The sequence below is a fragment of the Astatotilapia calliptera genome, chromosome 16 (genome assembly GCF_900246225.1).
Source record: "Astatotilapia calliptera chromosome 16, fAstCal1.2, whole genome shotgun sequence".
Classification (NCBI taxonomy): domain Eukaryota; kingdom Metazoa; phylum Chordata; class Actinopteri; order Cichliformes; family Cichlidae; genus Astatotilapia; species Astatotilapia calliptera.
Genome location: NC_039317.1, coordinates 13,353,966 through 13,375,016, shown reverse-complemented (window position 1 = coordinate 13,375,016; position 21,051 = coordinate 13,353,966). Strand labels below are relative to the sequence as shown.

The following is a 21,051-nucleotide window of genomic DNA, read 5'->3' as shown; positions in this document are numbered from 1 at the left end:
CACACACACACACACACACACACACACACACACACACACACACACACACAGGGGAACAAGCAGAGACAGCACATTCGCCTCGACATGAAACCAACCACCCACCCACGCGCACGCACGCTCTCATATACAACAAAACACACACACTAAGGCTGTCTGCCGTGCGGAAGCAGAGCACAGCGACATCGGCACGACACCGTGACAAACACTTTACACACTCCAGCACTCAGCAGAGGGGAGGGAAGGAAGGAGGGAGAGATGGAGAAAGAGAGGAGGAGGAAGAGGTGGAGGATATGAGGCAGGGGGAGGGAGGCGAGTGAGTAGGGGAAGGGGAGGGGGGGGGGCTAACAAATTAATAGGAGCCGGAGATATATACAGCCAGCGCTGCTGAACGGGGGAGGAGGAGGACGACGACGAGAGAGCAATTCATTCCCGTTTTCTACTCGTTCGCTCTCTGGAGAAAGGCAGAGCCGAGCTGAGCGAGAGCGTATTTGCTCAAGAGAGGGGAGAGAGAGAGAGAGAGAGGGGGGCTTTGTGTCGCTGAGGAGAGGAAAAGTGGAGGAGGAGGAAAAAGGGAGGGAGGGAGGGGGTGGAGTGGGGTGACATAAAAACACAGCAGCAGAAAGATGGAGCGCCTGAGCAAGGAAGAGTGAAAATAAGAGGACAATAACAAAGACTTTTTGAGCGTAAAAGAAGGCGAGAGGAAGGGAAAGTGGCATTAAGGGAGGGAAAGGGGGTGGTGTGTGTAAGGTGGGGGGGGGGGGGGGGGGCAGCGTTAGCGCAGGATGCAGTTTGTCATCTTCATCAGCCGACAGCCGGGGCACGGGAGGAAAGGGTCTGGAATGGATGGAGAGGTGAATGGGGGGAGAAGGGAAGGGTGAGGTGGCGAGCAGGGCCGGGGGGGGGGTGAAGGGTGATGGGCAGTGTTTGAGCAGAGCTTTTGAAAGACGTTGACCCTGTAATTGACCTGTGTCTCCGCCTACATCGCCGTGGCGACAAGCAGAGCCGCTGCAGCTAATCACTTAGTAACCCTGACCTGTCAATCACACCAGTGCTGTGTTGAGATGGGGAGGGGGGGGGGGGCAAATAAATGAAAAAGGAGAGGGAGGGAGATGAGGAGTAAGGAAAGGAAGGGAAAGGAAAGGGAGGGAAGGAGTAATAACAGCGCTGGGGTTATCATTTACTGGACCACCCGCCTCCTCCCACCCAACCCTCAGCCGACGAAGCTCAGGTTTTATAAAAGCCAATAAAACGCTCTATACCTCCATCTCTCTCTCTCTCTCTCTCTCTCCCTCTCACACACACACACGCACGCCCTCCTTTAGCGTTCAACTGCTACGAACGGAAAGAGGGAGAGCAGTGCTTTCCGAGAGTTAAGATAACAGAGAGAGCTAAAGAATGGGAAAGGCACATCAGGGCTTGGAGGGTGGGAGGAGATAAGATAGCAGAGTGAAGCCCCCATGCAAATAAAACAACAGAGTTTATAGCTGCACAGGTGTGTGTCTGTGTGTTACCTGTTGATGAGGGGAAAGATGGACACGAGCAGGTAAACTGAGGGATACCACTTCAACGGCTTGATCTCCTCCGCCAAGGAAACCTAGATGAGAGAAAATTGGCTGCTCACCCATGTAGAGAAACTCAAATGCTCACGTTAATGCTCTCGTCTCGCCTTTGCGTCGCGCACATACACGTGCACGCGCAGCGTCAGTGTCTTCACTGGAAGATCAGAGCGCAGGGGCGAGAAACAAAGGCCAATTAAAACCTAATAAAATATTAACCTGCTGATAATACGCAACATCCACACAGTTATGAGAAGAAAGCGGGGATTTCAATTAAACGAGAAGCAAATACTTTGCAGCAAATGTGAAGGGGATGAATTCAATATCTCGTGGACAAGCTGAGAGGAAGACAGAGACATGCTGCAGCAGCAGCTAAAAGTCGAGGAGGGGGGTGAGAGGCTGGTGGTGGAGAGCTTTTACAAGCCGTTATCTAATTCCCGGGAGAGGAGGACTCTTGCGTCCGGAAGAGGCTGAGAAGCGCGGCCCCTGGATTGATTTTCTGCGCTGTGCTGTTTTTTCGCCCCCCTCCTCCTCCTCAAGGCTAGGTCGCAGCAGCGGAGCCAGCGCAGAGCCTCCTTCTCTTTCTTTCTCCCTCTCTCATACACACACACTTACACACAGTTGGAGCCAGGAGGCAGGCCCACAAGCTCTGGTCTCTACCCCCACATGGAGGAAATTAATTACTCACCAGAAAAACCCTGAGGCAGTCAGGCTCTAACGCAAGCATTTTAAACAATTCAGATGAAATCCAGTGGTATTTTATCTTACGCATATATGCGTGTGTGTTCTTGAGGGGGGTACCGAATGCAAGAGGCGGTGTTTCACTGTGTGAGAAAGGCTGGCTGTATGTGATCTACTGAACAGAGACCAGTCGTATTTCCACATCACTGTCTTTAACAGCACAACCCCAAGGCAAAAACCAAGCTCAGCCCGATTAGCATCTATTATCACGGGAAGCCCTGTCGTCACTGGCCGTGTCAAGATCTGCCAATTGCTAACTTGTGTGTATGGTGTGTGTATGGTTGGGCACTTGAGTGTACGCATACTGCAAAGAATTTTGCAACGTGGAAGAGGAAAAGGACAGCCTGAAGGATGCTGCATGCAAAAGGCAATTTGTGGCTGTGTGAGCATGTGTGTGTATATTTTGGGGGGAAAAAATAAATCCAGAAAAAAAAACAACTTCAAAGACTGCTTGGAGCCAAGTGATCTCAGATCAGATTTCGGTGAGGCGTAGAAACAGGCATTTGAGGAATTTCAGTGAGCCAAGGAAAGGGTGCAGAAGGGTTGAAGAGAAACAGGAAGAGTGTGGGTAAAGTGCCTCCGCTGCCTCGTGTTTTTAATCACAGTCCTCCAGTGTCAGAGGCCCCTGCGCTGCTTGGGAAGCAGAGGGGGGAATGAAACCGTAATTATGTGAAGAGGGCGCAGCGGTCCCAACGTTAATGACACACGCTAGATTACAGACAGCAATCGGGAGCGACCCATCCCCTCCACCACCAAGCACAGCACTCACCCGGGCTTGCGCTCGTCTCAGGAAAAACTTCCTCTAAAAATAAGAGGATCGGGTTTACTGAGGGCACTTTAGCATTAAATTCAAGGACATTTTAAAGGATTTTTGGGAGTAAAATTCAGGAACTAAAACTGAATAACATAATAGATGGAAAATGTTTCTCCTTAAAAAGCTGTACCACATAAGGCGCAGCAGCAGCATCTGCTGCAGTATTTCAGACTTTCAGTTACAACTTTTAAGCCAACATGGCTGAGAAGACCCGAAAGTGCTCTTTTGCTGATTATTTTTATCTTGAAGATGTCAAACGTTGCCGATTCTTTGAATTACTGTGGTTTAGTAATGATGCAAACAGACACTCCTTTGTTGTGCATTCATTCGTAACTGATTACACTTCTGATAAAAAAAAAAAAAAAAACTTGGCTAGGTTTACAAGAAAACGGCGACTGATTACAATCCACACAGCTTCATCGCTGTAGGCTGAACACAGAAAAGTCACCAGCATCACTATCGGTAAATTTTGCCGGCGAACTGGCCAGCTCAAACCCTCAGGTGTGTGTGTGTGTGTGTGTGTGTGTGTGTGTGTGGCTGTGCTGAGCTCTGGGTTTTCCCCTCGCAGCTGAGAGGTTTGCTGGATGAGGGTTTGGGTCAAAATATTGCATCATTTATTTGCAGCTTGTGCATAAAAAAACGTTTAAGACAGGACATACTTTTGAGATAACTAACATTTAAAATAGAGCAGTGGAAGTTGGAAAGCCCGGTTGTTAATGACTGTGTCATTGCTTGGCTGCTTTTGAGCACAGTGGGGATTCTCGGCCTGTGTCTTTGGCCGGCTTTTGCATGCTGCATCACGTATGATGCTCACCATATCTAACATATCACGATACAGTGATTCTGCAATATTTAGGCTATTACAAGGCAGTCGTCAAAAATACATTATGATATCTGTGTTAGATTAGCATGCATTAGTATGCATGCTGTCATTATCTATGTATGAACTTTATTATACATTTTAAAAATAATTAAATTAATTAGCTCTTTAATTTGACTTGTGCCACTGTCTGCTTTTTTCCTCTTCTGTGAACTGCTTCATCTTCTTTGAAAGTTATTTCACTTATATTCATTTTACTACCATTAATTTGATAAGCCTGACTTATTAAATAGCGACTTTGGTAAGTGAAGCTGGTGGGGAATCCTTTTAGACACCCTGTGCGTTTAAATATAGAGATGTCTGGCGGCAGGGCATCGATAACGTAACACAAGAGGAAGAACTGCTTTAGTAATATTGTGTTCCAGCCATATATTTGTATATCACTGCTGATCGTTTAACAGCTGGACAGCTGATCCCTCAAAAAAAGGAGGCATGTGTGTTTTGTCAAAAAGTCAAACGTCCTACTGAGAGCCCTTAAGAGAAAAACCACATACTATTCCCTTTTGCTGGCCAAGAATAAAATAAAAAGTTGATAGACCAATTAGAATACACACGCATAGAGCGTACCCTCAGTGGTTTGCAAGGTTGTGCATGCATGCGCACACACACACACACACTTGTATAGACATAAAAGTAGAGGCCACTGTATTGTTACTCAAGGCAAAGCTTGTGTGGATCGGTAAACAAACATCTTGAGAAGATAACGAACAAGCGACTTGCTGTTTGCTCAGCCAGTTTTGTTGCTACCCGACGGGACTGAGCTGCTGTGTGTGCAGTTGTGCAAATGTATTTAAACGTGCGCACGCGCGCATGTGTGAGGGGTGCTGAAAAACCGTCATCTGAATATCCTCTCGTTGACCTGTGCCGCTTCAAAACCTTGTGGCAATCATGTGTGCTCATGCATGAACACAAACAAATTGCTCAAGAAATACACACACACACACACAGATGGGTCACAACATGTGACTTACAGCACTGATAACTGCCAGCGCTAGTTACGTACGTCACCACTCCAGCCAGATGCAGACGCACATGCACTCAGACAGCGGGAGGGGGGATGATGCTGCGCTGAGTCAGGGAGGAAAAAAAAAAGGGTTGGGAAATGCGTGTGGACACAGGGCATTAGGGGTTTGAGTGTATGTGTGCGTGTGACAGTAACAGAGAATGTGTGAGGCACAGAAGGAGGGAGACGTGGCAGAGTGAATGGAAATCACCAGAGCCAGCGGTCTTCAGACACCCAGCAGGAATCGCTTTCTCTAGTTTACACCTGCTGCTACACACTCGTACACACATGAGCAGGAGCTCACTGGTTTGGCAAGCACAATCTGGGAGGCTGTTGTTGTTGTTTTAAAGCATCGCAGCGCGTGCATAAACTCTCATAAATATTCATGTCCATGAACCTGGCTTGCTGCTTTATTCATGCTGGGTATGAGCACAACAGTGAGAGAGACAGCGAGAGAGGGGGTGAGAAAGACAGAAAGAGAAAGACAGGGAGAAAAAGAGAGAGAGAGCGTGAAGTGAAAGGCAGGGAGAGAGGAAAAAAAACAGATGGAAATGAGCGGAGTGACCGGGAAAGAGAAATACGAGGAAAGAGAGTGTGATAAAAACCACTGCTGACTTATTTACACTCTGTGCTACACATAGCAATTAGCCCACATGAAGACTGTGTGTGTGTGCATTTATGTGTGTGTGGTCACACATTCATGCACACGCGACTCCGCTTAAGGTTACGCCAGTTCACCGTGCAGTAATTATGTCTGCCACTTAGGGGCAGCATCTACATAACCTTAACCCTAACCTGCCCTCCGACACCTCACCCTGCTGGGCAGAGTGGCAACACCAAACAAGGAGGAGGGCGGAGGGAGTGCGAGGGATTGCTGCTGCTAGTTTTTCCTACTATGCATTAGTCATATTGTTTCAATAGCACCTGGTTAGGGAGAAGTAAGGCTTTATAGTCTTCCTGGTGAACAATGCATCATGAGCAGTCAATGAACCAGGTAAAAAGACGTGGCAAAAACCTGTTTAACGATCCACTTTCTAATACCAGGATTTTCAAGAAATCTACTTTTGTTCAGCTTTTCCAAACTCTGTGTCTCACAAGAGATGAGAAAATTGTTAAAAATCAAAGTAGCGGAGACAAGAGGCTTTTAATTTTCAAGTGCAGGTCAAGCATCTTAGATTTCCATCATGCAACCAGCTATTTCATAAACCCTTCCTGCCTACATCCTTTATTTAATTTCTGCAATATTTTGTGTTTTGTGGCAACACTATGAGAAGCTTGCAGAACTGACTGTCCTCACATTTAAACAGTGGCTTCATTGTGTAGTGGTTTACACATTTAAATAAAGTTATGTCTCCAGTCACGTTGAGTCCTGCTGCGATCGGAAAAATTACTTTCGCGAGATAGTTCTGTTCACGTATAACCCAGCACTAATGTGTAAAATCAGTGAAGTGCCCCTTCAGACTAGGCTAGGTTAACCCTCTCCCCAATTAATTTTCCCTTTTTCTATTCCCCTTATTTCTCCTCCTCCTCATGTCGCACTTCTCAATCTGTCTTGATTTACACCTATCTCCTGCTCCATTTAAAAATGAAGCTTAAACACACCTTTACGTGCATGCACACATTTATATACACATACACAAGAGCTCACACAGGAATAGATTTGAGAGGTCAAATTGCTCCCTGCTGTGTTTGACACCTACCCAGCGTGAAGGCAAGAGCTAATCCTACAGACACGCTAATCCTCACATTCTGTGTTTATACGTGTACATGTGCGTGTATGTGCTAAGAAATTTGATGGTCAGACCATTACCTTGCGCCTCTCTCGCTCTGGGTTGAAAGTTCCCAGCCATGACTGCATCTGTGCAGAAAAGACACAAAATAGGAAGAAAGAGGTCAGGGCAGCTAAAAAGCAGGGGAAAAAAAGAAAAATTGCAGTGATTTTCCGATTTTAATCAGATGGGTTTTCCTAGTGAGGAGTGACATTGTGCTTAGAGGTCATTGCCTGCAGTGAGAAACCTGAACAAATATCACACTGACTACCACATCAATGCAAAATCCCACCACCTTCTCACACGCCTCAGCAAAATTACCCAATTCACAACCGAGCGCACAGCTTAGAGGCAGAAGGGAGCTCTTAAACAGCTCCCAGCATCTTGCAAAAAAAAACCCTGATCAGCTTCAGTGCACACAATTTGACAGAGGAAGAAGAAAACAAGGCGGAGGGTAGGGGTGTGTGTGAGGGGGTTGCGTGGGGGAGCGAAAAAAGAGAATTTTGTTTAGAAAAAAGTGTCGGGAAAAAAAGAAGTGGAGCAAACATGGCAGACACGAGGCCTTTGGAAAGAACGTGGGAATAGTTTTCGCTCTTCCTCTGCGTCCTCTCTCGGGGGAATGAATGGAAAATGTCAACAGGCAGGCGCAGGAACACACATGCACACAACCATGCACAGGACTGGGGATTGGCGATGGTGGGATAGGAGGGAGGGGGCTGTATGAAGCCAGAAGGTTTATGTAACCCAAGACATCAGAGACAAATCTCTGGAGGCCCTGTGCGAGCTTCATACGCATGAACAAAAAGGCAGCATGAACAACATGCACTAACAGCTCTTCTATTCTGCTATTTATTAACTCAATGTTGCCATGGTTTCTCGGTGCTGACGTGATTGTCATTGTAAATCTATGCGTGACCGTGGTGTTTGTGCAGTGCGGGGATTAAAAAAAAAAAAAAAAGGACAGCCGTTTGGTCATTAGATTCAACTTGTTTCCACAGCAGCCCTCTGCTGCCCAGCTGAGCACCGCTATCCATCAAAATCAACAAACGCTGATAATAAGTGGCAATATCATTAGGCTTTGGCCAGGTCTCCACATACCCGGCTTTCGTTGCAGTCTCTCTTAAGCCACGCTACTGAAAGGGAAGCGGTTATGCTAGTGGCGTGTTGAGGGGTGAGGGCTGGAAGGAAGGGAGTGGACATGTACAAATTGCATCTGTAAAACAAACACACTCCCAGAGCTCTCTGTGTGGCCCGAAATGACTCATTAGCCTTCAAATCCCTCCAGTTATTATGAGCTCGCACAGCCACTCAGAATGTGTCCTGTTTCTTTTTGTTTTGTTTTGTTTTGTTTTTTTAAACAATCTGGGTGTAAAGGACTTGGAACCCCCTCCCTCGCCACGCCCATCTGCCTCGGTGAAATCGGAAGGTGGAAAAACTTCTCCGTCCAGCTAACATCCCACCTCTCCTCACTCAGCCTATTCGTCTCTATCCCTTTCTCCATAGCGTCGCCACCTACCCTGCTTTCAAAGCTTTTGAAATTCTTTCAAGTGAGACAGCCTGCAGCTGAAAAGAGATAAGGCTTGAGCTCTTCATAAATACGACAGAGAAAGCAAAACGGCAGAGTGAAAGGGGGAGACAGACGCGGAGGGGGAAAGGAAAAGGGGGGGGGGAAGAGAAAATGAGCGGGAACACAGAGAGAGAGAGAGAGAGAGAGAGAGTGACAAATGAATGCAAAAAAGGGATTCAGAATAAGGAAGGTGGGAAACAGATATAGAGACAAGAGGTAGAGGGAGTGATAGCTGAATACTGTGAGCTGAATGAGTTATGAGATGCAGGTTGGAAACCAGCGACATTCATTCATTCTCTTTATCGCAGGCGTGATAAAGAGTGTAGTCTCTTTCCCGTTCCCTGCCTCTCAGCTACCTGCTGTCTGTCTCCGTTGTCGTCTTCCTGCAGCCTGGCTATCTGCAGAATCTCTCTCACTCCACCGTTCCCTGTGCAGCCCAAGCAATGAATGCTAACATTCAACAGCAACACAACGACTGTGAGTCTGATGAGGCTTTGGCCTCGTCCTCCCTTCACGTCAAACGCTCACGAGCATACTGTGGCAACGCAAGTCTACCGTCGCTGTTCCAGCGGCCGCAGTGTGGGGTGTCGTCAGATCAGGGGAATGGCAGCTATGCGAACTTTGTGGAATGCTGCCCCTGGGCTCCTACAGCACCGAGCACGATGAAGAGCCACGCAAAACTACAAGCTACCATGGTGAGCACATCAACTAAGTGGTAAATGAACTTATCTGATTTCCTGCACAATTTAATGGATTGCAGTACAAAATATTGAATACGGTAAAAAATGCCCATCACACAAGAACTGAAAGTCCACAATTATATCAATTCAGACAATTTATTTGCCCAAACATCAATTCCAATTAGCCAAAGTAGACAATTTAGAGTCACACAAAAATTAGAGAAGCATAAAATCCTCATATTCTAGTAGTTAGACCAAGTAAATGTTAGCATAATTAATAAATCAAAGCCATTATATTTTATGTTTTGTCCAAGCATCAGTTTAAAAACCAATTTAAAATGAATAAAAAAGCAGAAATTGGCACAATGTAGCAGCTGCACCAAGTGAAAGAAAGGTATTCTTGCTTGATAAATTACTTTAAGTATAGAACCAGGACGACATTTTATGACACCGTTACTCCAGTATGAAAAAAGTCCCCAGAAATGCATCACGAAACACATTTCTCACTCAAAAAGTTAGATGAGATTATTCCTTGCTACCTTTAAACAATATTGCAAGCTTCTTGTAAACTGTATCTCAGCAGTTTTGACCTGTAGTCATTTCTCTTCCTTAAAGAGCTGCTTGACATTCAAACAACCATTATTACCTTTTCCAAATGCACTGGAAGCGAAAATGAAAACGAAAGCAAACTATGAAATTATCACAATTGTTTAAATGTGTCTAGTTGTCTGAATTCATGTACTTTTGCTAAGTATATGCCACACATTCTCAAATCTCCACAAACCACATTTATCCTTTACATGACTTTTGATCAACAGGATAGGATCGTTTCATAGCGCATAGTGTTTTGGGGAATTTTTTCTTATATCTGTACTTCAGTGAGAACATTTACACCCCCACCCCATCAGTACACCCACAGAGCAGTTCCACTAATGCCAGGTTTTAAAAGCTCACAGCGCCGTCACGTTCGGCTAAGTTGTCTTGAAATAGACGTATATTGAGTACTCACTCTCTTATTGGCCACGCAGATGATCCTGGCGTAGCAGAAGATCATCAGGAAGATGAGGCCGAAAAGAGGCACGTACCATCTGCAAAGCACAGGCGTAACAGATCAATAACAAAACTTCAAACGAGAAACATTATTAAAAGATCATTTTTGCTGTTTTGTCGGTGGAGGTTGTTTCTTTAGCCTCCTTGCTTCAGTTGTAGAAAGTGTGACATGAAATCACATGAACAATATCAAAAGTTATGATTACGGTGATATACTCTTATGCATTCTTAAGGAATTCACACCTTAGGAAAACACAAAAGCAAGCCACGTGTCCTGTTGCTATAGGATTTAGTCCAGACTTAAATAAAAGCTTATGTTTAGCTGGCGTGTCGCATAAAATCATTGCTCATGATCTGCCTACAGATACATTTTTTTCATTCTAGGCAGCGTTATCAATATGAGTGTATACACCAACTTACAAATTTATATAACATACATTTATGACATGACTATGTAAAAACATTATGATAAAGTAAACGACATCGCTTGGAGGAAAGAAGCTACAGCAAATGACCACCTCTGTGCTGCTTTCCTTAGCTTTACAGAGCTCTGCAGTTCAATTTTTAGCTGTTGGCCACCAGTTTTACTTGCAGAAGTGTTGCATTTTTGGAAAAAAATGTCTTGAAGTCCACTGCGTGCTACTTGCTCAGCACCAAAAGGAAATATAGTTAAAGACTTGCTGGTAAACACTTAAGAGCATTTACAAGCTGAGGAGGCAGCTATTTCTCTCAGAGGATTGGAAACGACCAAGAAAGAACAAATGGGCCGTGAATATACGACATGCATTCACCAAGCAGACAGGCACATTACTCTTATAATAATGTAGGCCCCTATAAGAAGGAATTTAAATAGGCAGTTGTTTGTTAAGAAGCTGATTATATCAACTTAACAGGTAAAAACTTAAGCTAAAAAAAAAGAAATTAAAGGTTAGAGTTTATCAGTACTTTTTCCATAACCAGTTCAGGTGAGACTGTTTCGCTGGCTGACACTAGAAAGCATTATTCTAAACAGCTGATGCGTAAAGGGCACACAGTATGTACACAGTCACCAAAGACTGTAAAAAAACCTGACGAGGCAACTCTGGACCTCACTCCATATAGTTTTACATACTGAGTCAAGAGGTAGATGAAGAACAAAAGATCATTCCAGCAAAGTCACAATGCTGTAAATGCATGGCATTCCTATGGGACAAGGGTTGCAATTTATAAAGGGGAGGTGTGGGAGAATAATATGTCAGGTATTTCAGAGCGGATGAAAGCGAGCAAGACGAGCAGGGGAAATGAAGGTGATTACTTTTGGTGGAATGGCAGTCTTATGTTATGCAACCTCTTGGGAGGGAAGCTCAGAGGAGTTTCAACCTCTCCCTGTAATTGTGAAACAGGTCTTTGTCTCACTTTGATATACAGGTTCCTGGTCACAACTTGTCTTTTCAGTCTAGGTAACCCTGAGCAGTCACAACTGTTGTGTTTGTCACCTACCTCATATCTAAAGAAGTCTCAAGGGCTGACATGAAATATGACTGGCCAATCCCCCACCTGTGTCGTCCTATGCATGCAAATTCAACTTTCAATACAACTTTCTGGCTTGCACCTGCACTTGACACAGGCAAAAAATACTGGACAGTACTGAACAAGGCCACCAAGAGTAATTATAGCACTCATGATAAGACAAAATGGTTCAGCTGACTATTAAAACAAAGAGTCTGTCTCAGACCCTTAAATTTACAGACACACGCTTATAAAATGGATGAATGTCCAACAGAGATCATCAAAGTCCTTGGCATAGGCAAATGCAGAATCCAAACATCCAATAATTCACCCATCCATGCATTTTCCTCTGCTTATCGAATTCAGTGTGGTGGAAAGGCTGGAGACAACCCCAGCTGAGAGGCAGGGTACACCCTGGACAGGCTAGCAATTTATCCCAGTTCTAACACATAGATACAGATGACCATTCACACTCACAATGACACCTATGGGCAATTTAGAATCACAAATTAACCTAATGTGTATGTTTTTGCACTGTGGGAGGAAGCCAGATTACTCAGACAGAACTCACGCAGACACTGGACGAACACGCCAACTCCAAACCGAAACACTGACTCGTCTGTCTATTTTGTGCTCACCCATGGTTGTCCTCCATGCCCGAGGACTGAAAGAAACTCACTGAGCATTATTAAATTAAACTTTTTATTGGAGGAGGAATCCGATACAGTAGGCGTTTGTTTCAATGCAGGAAACAGGCTGAGGGAAAGGCTCCTTTATGTGCCTTTATGTCTTGTAGGGAACATCGGCAGACAAAGGATACTGCCTGTCTTTGAAAGCTGGTATGACTGCATCTGCATGTGTGCATCTGTGCAGGTTCAATAACGGCATGGGACACTGATGAAAGCGTTTCAGGGGGAGACCTGTGCGAGCGTCACCCCGGTGTGATTTAATAACCCGCTCTCCGGAATAAACAGCGTCCAATTACGCCAGCGCACGTCCTGTTAATGATGGAAAGACGAGCTTGGGGGGTGGGTGGGTTGGTGGAGAGGGGAAAAGGAGGGATGGCCTTTTTAACGATAGTGTGGGGGGCTGTGAGGAGGAGAGAATGACGGGCGGCAGCTACAAAGTGCTCTAATTAGCATGATAATGATCTGCCATTAGAGTCCGCTGTGCTCTACAGCTGAGCACTACCCGGAGAGAGAGAGTCAGAGCAGGAGGGAGACGGCGAGAGACAGAGAAAGAAGTAAAAGCAGAGGGAGAGAAGATTCAGAGTGGGCAGAGGATGATAAAAGTGATGAGATGAATAGAGAAGAGGATGCAAAGGTGGATAGATGACTGCGGATTGCGGCTCAGGACCAGAAAGAGCAGAAATGAGAAAGAAGCTCTGGGTGATTAAAAGGCAAGCAGAGGGATAAGGTCGCAGTGAGAATGAAAGGAACAGCAGAAATTCGTTGCCCCCGATAGATCGACTAGGGAAAGATGGATAGAAATACGGATAACCACAGTGGGGTTTTCAGAGGACAACAGTGAGCAAGAGTGGATTGCCTGAAAGTGGCAGAAAGAAAGATCATCGCAGATGTGCACAAATTCAATCACTCGGCCTTAGCCTGGCCTTCCCTCCAGTACGGCTCTGAAGTGAAGAATGAGGCTCGGTTGAAAGAAGTCTTAATTGAAGTGCCTGCTAGAAGACGAGAGCATGGTAGAGACCCGTCTATGCAGGTTAATGATCAACTGCAGCCGTCAGCTTTGACCCGGGAGATCCTAGCACACAGGGAAAGATCATGATCAACCACTTACGCAAGAAAGGATGGCCTGACAGACAGAAAGAGAGGTGGAGACTTAGAAGCAGGGAAGGAGGAGAAGTGTGTTCAGGGTGAAGGTCGGGTCTCACTTGATGCACTAATGGAAAAGCCATAAGGTATCTACAGCCTAGCTAGAGGTGCTTTGACTTAAAGGCAACCCAAGCGTTGGGTGAACACAACAGAAATGGACAGCAAACTGAATTCAAATGGAGCCTCATATTTACCCACTGATCATCAAATTAACATCGCTCTGTCCCACCTGGACCTTTACATACTTGAAGTAAGCATAAGATCTACGTGTGAGTGCTAAAATTGTTGTTATTTAAAACCACAAATGGTAGCCTCATGTTAGAACTGAAGTAAAGAGCCAGGAGATCAATCAGTCAGGAGATCTATGGGTATGGGTCAAATCCCGGACAAGCCCCCACTTATGTTACATCCGAACTCATAGACTGCAATATAAAACCGACAGTGACAGCACTTTATAATAATAGGAGATTTACTGAAATTACTACATAGGCTAGGTTCAAATTTAGGGGCATGTCTAATAAAAACATAACTGGAAACACATGATGACCAAAAGCAAAGAAATGAGGTGTCCAGTCCAAGCTAACTCTTAGTGCCCTTATGCACACTTTCTCAGGTGTGGACAAAATGGTAAATAAACATGGGCAGCATAAAAAAAAGTCTTGCATTGCCGCTGTGAAGAACTTCAGTGCTGCAAAAGAATATAACAATGATCACAGGTATAAAAATGCATTTTGTAAGAAAATCTGCACGCATTTTTGCATAAATCTGAACCAAAGTACTGATCAGATCCACAGACTTCTGTAACATCTGTAAAGCAATGCAGCTAAAACAACCACATAACCATTAACTTCCACTTGCAAAGTTATTTTCACTGTTATTTCTCAGCCTTATGCTTGAGTGGGGCCCGTGGCACACACCGATGGGGGACCTCTAAGAGCGTTGACTCAGCTAAGCTCGAGTGCTTCCAATTGCTGACTCAAGCCCTGAAACTCTGCACCTTCATCACACAGCCCTGTCCTCCGCTTTGCTTTCTCCTTCCTTTTTCATTCCCTTTCGCACACCCCCTCCTCCATCAAACCTTCCCTGCCTCCTCTGTTCTGCCCGTGCGCTTCGCTGAACTCTGATGAAGACGCACTACAGGGCGTGGGCAGACACGAGGACAATCTATTTCTCTGACTCCCTTCTCCTTCCCGTCCTGCAATGCCGATCCTCTTTCCTTCTCGTGCTGAATAATTCCCTGTCTCCGTCCAACTAGACTATGTATGTTACCCCTCCCGTCTTTTCCACTTTTCACCTTTAATGCTACAGCCTCTGCCCCCCACAAGGTGTCAGCAGGCTGTGTGTGTGTGTGAGTGCATGTGTTTTTGTCCGTTGACGGGTGCTGCCTTGGCCTCTAATCTCTCGTCTGGTTTGATGTAATTAAGGCTAATGAAGATTCCCTGATCCTCTGAGCGGCTCGTCCCCCTGGGCCACGACAGCGTGGAAAACTAGAAAGAGCCGGGGAGCAGAGGAGCACTGATAAAAGAGACATGGGCTCGTTTAGCACAGCTGATAGCTATGTGTTGTTCTCTATATATGTGTGCGTGTGTGTATTTGTCTGAGTGAGTCTCCCTCTGTGTGTGTGTATACGTTTGTGTGCTTATTTGTTTAAAAAGATTGATTCCCTGCTGATGCTGCGAGCAGCAACGCGATTACCTTGGCTCATAGCAAAGTGTTGTTGTGTGTATGTGTGTGTGTGTTTACGTGTCTGCACCGGCAGATTGGCAGAGCCCTTGCAGACTTAGGGCCAGTTGCAGAAAGCAGTAGACAGGCATAATCCTTCATAGCCGTCCTAAACACTTAAATACACAGTGTAGCAACTCCCCTAAATCTGACAAGGCAGAGGCAGACACAGGAACATCCACACACACACGCACGCACGCACGCACGCACGCACGCACACACACACACACACACACACACACACACACACACACACACACACACACACACACACACACACACACACTTACTTCTTGGCCTTGCACCAAGGGGGAAAAAAACCCTGCAGGCTCCCCTGACATGCAACCCTTCACATTTCCCCGCAGAGACAGCCCTTCTCCTCCCTCCTCCTCCCCATCTCCCCCAGTGGGGGAAGCTTTGATGGCGGTGCTGAAAGGGTCTACTTACATCCCAAATCTCCAGGCTACGTGATCGTCTGTGATCCAGCTGGGGGAAGAGAGAGAGAGAGAGAGAGAGAGCGATGAGGGGGTTACAAAGGAAAAGGGAGAGCGTGAGCGGAAGAGAGACTTGTGTGACTGCAGAGGGGAGAAGCTGTGCAGCTGTAGCTATTAATAAGCCGAGAGTGGAAAGAGAGAGCCGAGCCCGGAGATTAAGGCTCTGTCCCAATTCTCATTCCACCGCCTCCTCTCCTTGGCCTCTTCCACTTTTCCTCACCCCCTTTAACAACCCTCCAAACAAATAATGCCTTTCCCATTTACCACAAGAACCGGAGAGCACGAGGAGGTGTTGCACTGTGATCAGATGTGCTGATAATTGCCAATTTTAAGCACATAAACTCCTATAATGGTTGAAGCAAATCTAGAGTTGGAATGAGGCCAGTGCTGTGGCCTCCCTTGAAAGAAAAGACATTTAATGGAAAATACACGGTCACTAGCTGACAAAACACAAAAACTACACTCTAGCTGGGGCTTACTCACCACCAGGCTCCTGCGGGGCCATAGTAACCCTTGAACAGCGGCAGCGAGGCCATGACCAAAGGTACCCCCCACGCCATCAGATGGTAAAACCTGATAAAAGGAACACATTTATTTCATTATGAGCACAGAGGGTTCGGCAGGTTTTTCCCTGGAAAAAAAAAAGCTTATAAATAAATCAATTCTTTTCTTCTTCACTTCATCCCTTTGTTGGCACTCACACTAGGGTCATTTTTCAGGTCCAGACGAATGTCTATAACAGCCAGACAGCCAATTACTCATGGTAATATAAACCATAATTAGCTTAACTGTTGGGGAAAAGATGATTTTCAGTGGAAATCCCTGCATCAAAACCACAAGCAGGACGCAGATTCTCACTCAAGGGGATCCTAGTGGATGGACAATTTAAGTGTAACTGTGTACCTAAAATATGTTTGTGCACTATAAAAACAGTCTGCTTTCAAAGGGAGGAGGTTAAGGAGGCTGGAGAGCCTCATACAGGCTATCGATGAAAAATGATAACAGTGACGGTGACGGCCTTTTGAGCGTGTGTGTGCCAGACGAGGTGTGTGCGCCAGTGTCTTCGGCGTCTGTGTGGGAGTCGATACTTCATAGAGCGTACAGCGTCGCCTGGTCAATAGAGTGGAAGTCCTGCCCTGACTTGTTCCGAGTACAGTCAATCGAGCAGTGGTGACACAGCTGACACACGCTCAATCCCACTCCAGTTGTGTGACACACACACCCACACACACACACTTTATCACTCTATTTCACTGGGGCGCACTGTACGCTCCCCTCTCCCCGACCCTCTTGCTGATGGACAGCCCTGAGTGTGTGGGAGGAGCAGGAAGAAAGGAAAGGCTGCTGGTTTAAATAGAACAGAAAAGTAGGCGGGAGAGAGACATAGTAAATATATGGACAGAGTTTGTCTTTAGATCGAACATGAGAAGGAAGTGTGTGAGAAAGATGAAAACAAGCAAGCAAGAGGCCAGAAAGAAAACAACAAAACAAAGAAAGACAAGGCGGGAGGATACAAACGGTGAAATCGGTGCTGCCAGTGTATGGCATGACAACTGGTGCATATGTGGGGGGGCTTGTCAGGAAATCAATGCTGAGAGCTCACAGAGCCCTCACTCCCCACCCCCTCCCAAACACACATGCACCAGCATGCACGCTGCAACACACGCATCACACACTTGCAATGCTTTGAGAGGGAGATGACGAGGTCCGGAGCTGCGCTCAACATGGGCTTAATGAGGCACAGCAGGACTGCTATGCGTGCTGCATTTCACACACCTGCATACACACCCACACGTGTGCAGACACACACACGCACGAGCTCATATAGAAATCTCTCTCGAGGCTCAATCTCATTTCTCACTGCCTCACACCACTCCTCTATCGCCCCCACCCCTTTAGCTTCTATCGCCCAGCACATTCGGTTTGCGCGAATTCTTACTTCAAATCCTCATAAACATTCACACACACATACACACACACACAAACACACACACATGAGCGCGTGTGCACACTTCCTATCCTCTCTTGCATCCACTTCAATCATTCTTAGATCATCCGGCCTCCATTCTCCATCTCCTCTAGCAGTTTGTTCATTCATAAACCATCGCGCTGTGTCGTCCCTGTGAATGTGAGTGCGAGAGCGAGAGGGTGGGAGGTTGGGTTAGGGGGCTGAGACGTAATTGCGTATGGATGCAAAGCCACATACTGCCTCCTAAACACATGCAGCTTCTCTCCGCAGAGTCAACACACGAGAGCCCCACTGACACGCCGTCTTTGCTTCGCTCTTACTATTAAAGCGCTGTGTTTTTCCCCCTCTTCACATCATGTGCGACCAGCCGCAAATATACAGATATATCCTCCTCCCACTTTGCTCCCCCAGGACTTATAAGAGGTATGCAGCAGATAAGGCTCTGAAGCAAGCTCATTTTGGCCTCCAAGTTTGCCCCTTGCCAGCACCCATAAAACCGTCACCTTTTGAGTTATACCACCATTATATTGTCTGGCGTATTGCTAATCAATGCAGGAAAATTCCCATGGGGGTGGTGGTGGGTGGCGTACACATCTTAATGGCCCACCCTCTCGCACACAAGGGTGGGACTTTTTTTTCTGGACCACCAAGACACATCAACAGGATACGCCCATTAACAATTTGGCTTGACGTAGCACGCATAGTTGCGTCTTTTTCCCCCCCTTCAGATTGTGCATTTCTCTCACAAAGCTTTCATTAGGCATTAAAAATGCAAAAATATTACACACACACACACAGGCAAATTCACACTTGCGCCATGGAAAGTGCTCATGGGAGTTTGAGCGACAGCAACATAGAGACATAGAGCCACAAAGCGTGAAGATGGGTATGCGCACCCACACACACACACACAGACACACACACACTAGAACGCACTTAACGGCTGACACTCACTCCCTTTTCAATTAGAGTGTCGGCTGGCTGGAACATAAAAGGAGGAGGAGGAGGGGTCTGTCAATGCTCTGTGGGGAGACACATGCTCTGGCAGACCAAACATGCATATGGACATACAAGACACACGCGAAGGAGGAAGAGCCCAAAACAAGACACAAATAAACATTCAAATGTGGACACAGAGAGAAAGAAAAAGAACTGTTCATGCACACGAGGGATAAACGGATTATGTTAAATTTAAATAACTGATCAAATTATTAATAACTGGCAAGATTAGAAAAAAATACAATCAGTGACATCTTTGATAAGTGATAAACAAGTGATTGCATCCTCTCCAATATGAGGAATTGTCGTTGCTCTCTTGAAACACTACAATTTGAATACATTTACATTTTGTGAAGCAGGTTAGAAAAAAGGACATTTAAAGACACAACAAACCAAACGATAAATCAAAAGAAGTTATACAAATAAAATAAAATAAAAAAAGATCCTCAAGTAGTTCCCTACTTACATTTCATATCTGTTGGTGCTTATTTCTCCGACCAGGTTGAGGTAGAGGTTTAGTGTGATGAGGCAAACCCAAGCCAAGGCACTCCAGTCTACAGACACACACACACACACAGAAAAACACCAAGGTCAAATTACAACACAGCTCGCTGCCACACAGCATGCACCTGCAAACGTGTGTCCAAACATACACCTATGTATGAAAGAGAGCGAGAGCGAGAGAGTGAGTGTGTGTGTGTGTGTGTGTGTGTGTGTGCGCGTGTGTGCATGTGTTCCACTTTTTGATAAATGAAGGCCCATTCAGCAGTAATATGAGGGAAACCTGTAGCTTAGGGTGATGGATGAGAGGTGGGAGCTCAAAGAGAGATAATGATGAACTGTAGAAAAGCAGAAGGGAGATAAGACTAGAGAGGGAGGGAGAAAAAAAGAGCAGTAAAGTGAGGGGCAGGGTAATCAGGGGTGGAGGTGGCGGAGTGGACTACAGCGAGTGTTAAAACAATGAAAAGAAGATATAAAGAAAGGAGAAGGAAGGCACAGTCAGCAGCACGGGAAAATGGGTGTACACAGAGACGAGGAAGAGTCTAGAAGGACAGCTTCGCATTTACACAAATATATTTTCCACTACGCATGCTCCCCTTATATTTAGGGAACCTTTGGGATTGCTGTGCAATTGCCAAGAAAGAAGAAGAATGGCTGTTTATGTCATTATTTTAATAAATTACTATCACTGCAATAGCTAATGCATTTTACATAAGCAGAAGGCAGCCAAAGGTTTTCTCGAGCTGGACAACATACAGCTCGGCTTCACCTCCTGTCCCGCTGCTGCCCCTGATACCGCCTTCCTCTATTTCAAACACATTTCATAAAATTTTATTGGTGGGAGTTAAAAGCGGAGCTGTGCTCTGCGGCTCCCGCCAGACTCGACGCTGTGCTACAGAACAAAGTGCCGGTTCAGCTGGTGTTTATGTGCGCCCGTTTGTCCTCAGCGCGAGGATCCTCATGATAAACCAAGGTGACACACACCAACCCTGCAGCACTAACTCACCGCCCATTACCCTGCATCAATCTGAGTGTGTGTTTGCGCGCGCGTGTGTGTTCGTGTAGGTGAGTGTCTGCCAGCGAGACCAATAAAACGAGCCTGGTGTAGCGTCGTATTAACAGCCAGTCCTAACTAAGAATCTTTAAACTAATCAACGCTAATTGCAACAAATGCAAGCAAAGCAAATACACCCGAGAATCCTGAAGCAAATGAACACTAAGAACCTTGAGGTGTGCCCGGTTGTCACAAATGAAATCAGAAGTCCTGTATTGTCATTGGCGGAGAATCGTCTCCTCATACACTTTTTAATGCACCGCCCTCTGGTTTGAAGGAGGTACACTAAAAAGGTAGCAACAGGCCAATGACTACAAAACACAGTCGCAAATATTACACACCCATACTTGGCACATATTTGTGTGTGAATACTTGTAAAAGCTGAGCCGGCCTAACCACTTTGTTAGCAACAATGATCATTGCCTTTTTTGGAGAACTCAGGGTAGGACGCGCTGGGTGGAAATTAACGGAATTTTATCTGGCTATCTATGACACAGTCCCTGAATTAATTTTAAATCCATAGCATAAAACAGAATAGCCACAATCACAATGCCAAATGCAACAAAAGCACATATCCATTCATATTATGACTGAGAAAAAACACACTGATTACCAACATATGAGTAAGCATCTCTAAGTAATGAATATTTCTGATTTAAGGATCTATTTTAATACCGAAAAGCAGGGTTGTAGCAGTTATTTGATCAACAGTGGAAAGCTCACTTGAATGCACAAACAACTTCCCTTATATTTATCTGATGTCTTTGCTTGATGTCTATTGTTACACATGCTTGTCATGCAAACTGCACCAATAAACACTCAATTAAACTGTTCTTACCAAAATACGTTAGCCACCAGGCTTGGAAATCACAAAGTGATCCATCTGGTTGGGACTCACCCTGGGCAGAGAAAGAAAAGCAGCACGGTTTTAC

At 45.6% G+C, this 21,051-nt stretch overlaps 1 protein-coding gene across 2 annotated transcripts in view; it reads right to left on the bottom strand.

The window, feature by feature from the left end:
- LOC113007509 (cyclic AMP receptor-like protein A) overlaps nt 1–21,051 on the bottom strand; it is a 51,786-nt gene that overhangs the window by 22,546 nt on the left and 8,189 nt on the right. For both annotated transcript variants that reach the window (XM_026144143.1, XM_026144142.1), the window contains exons 5-11: nt 20,958–21,018; nt 19,031–19,118; nt 16,080–16,169; nt 15,550–15,588; nt 10,020–10,098; nt 6,805–6,852; nt 1,512–1,594 (exon numbers count right to left, since the gene is read on the bottom strand). In XM_026144143.1, the coding sequence (XP_025999928.1) occupies nt 1,512–1,594; nt 6,805–6,852; nt 10,020–10,098; nt 15,550–15,588; nt 16,080–16,169; nt 19,031–19,118; nt 20,958–21,018 (488 nt within the window). The remainder of the gene's footprint in view (nt 1–1,511; nt 1,595–6,804; nt 6,853–10,019; nt 10,099–15,549; nt 15,589–16,079; nt 16,170–19,030; nt 19,119–20,957; nt 21,019–21,051) is intronic.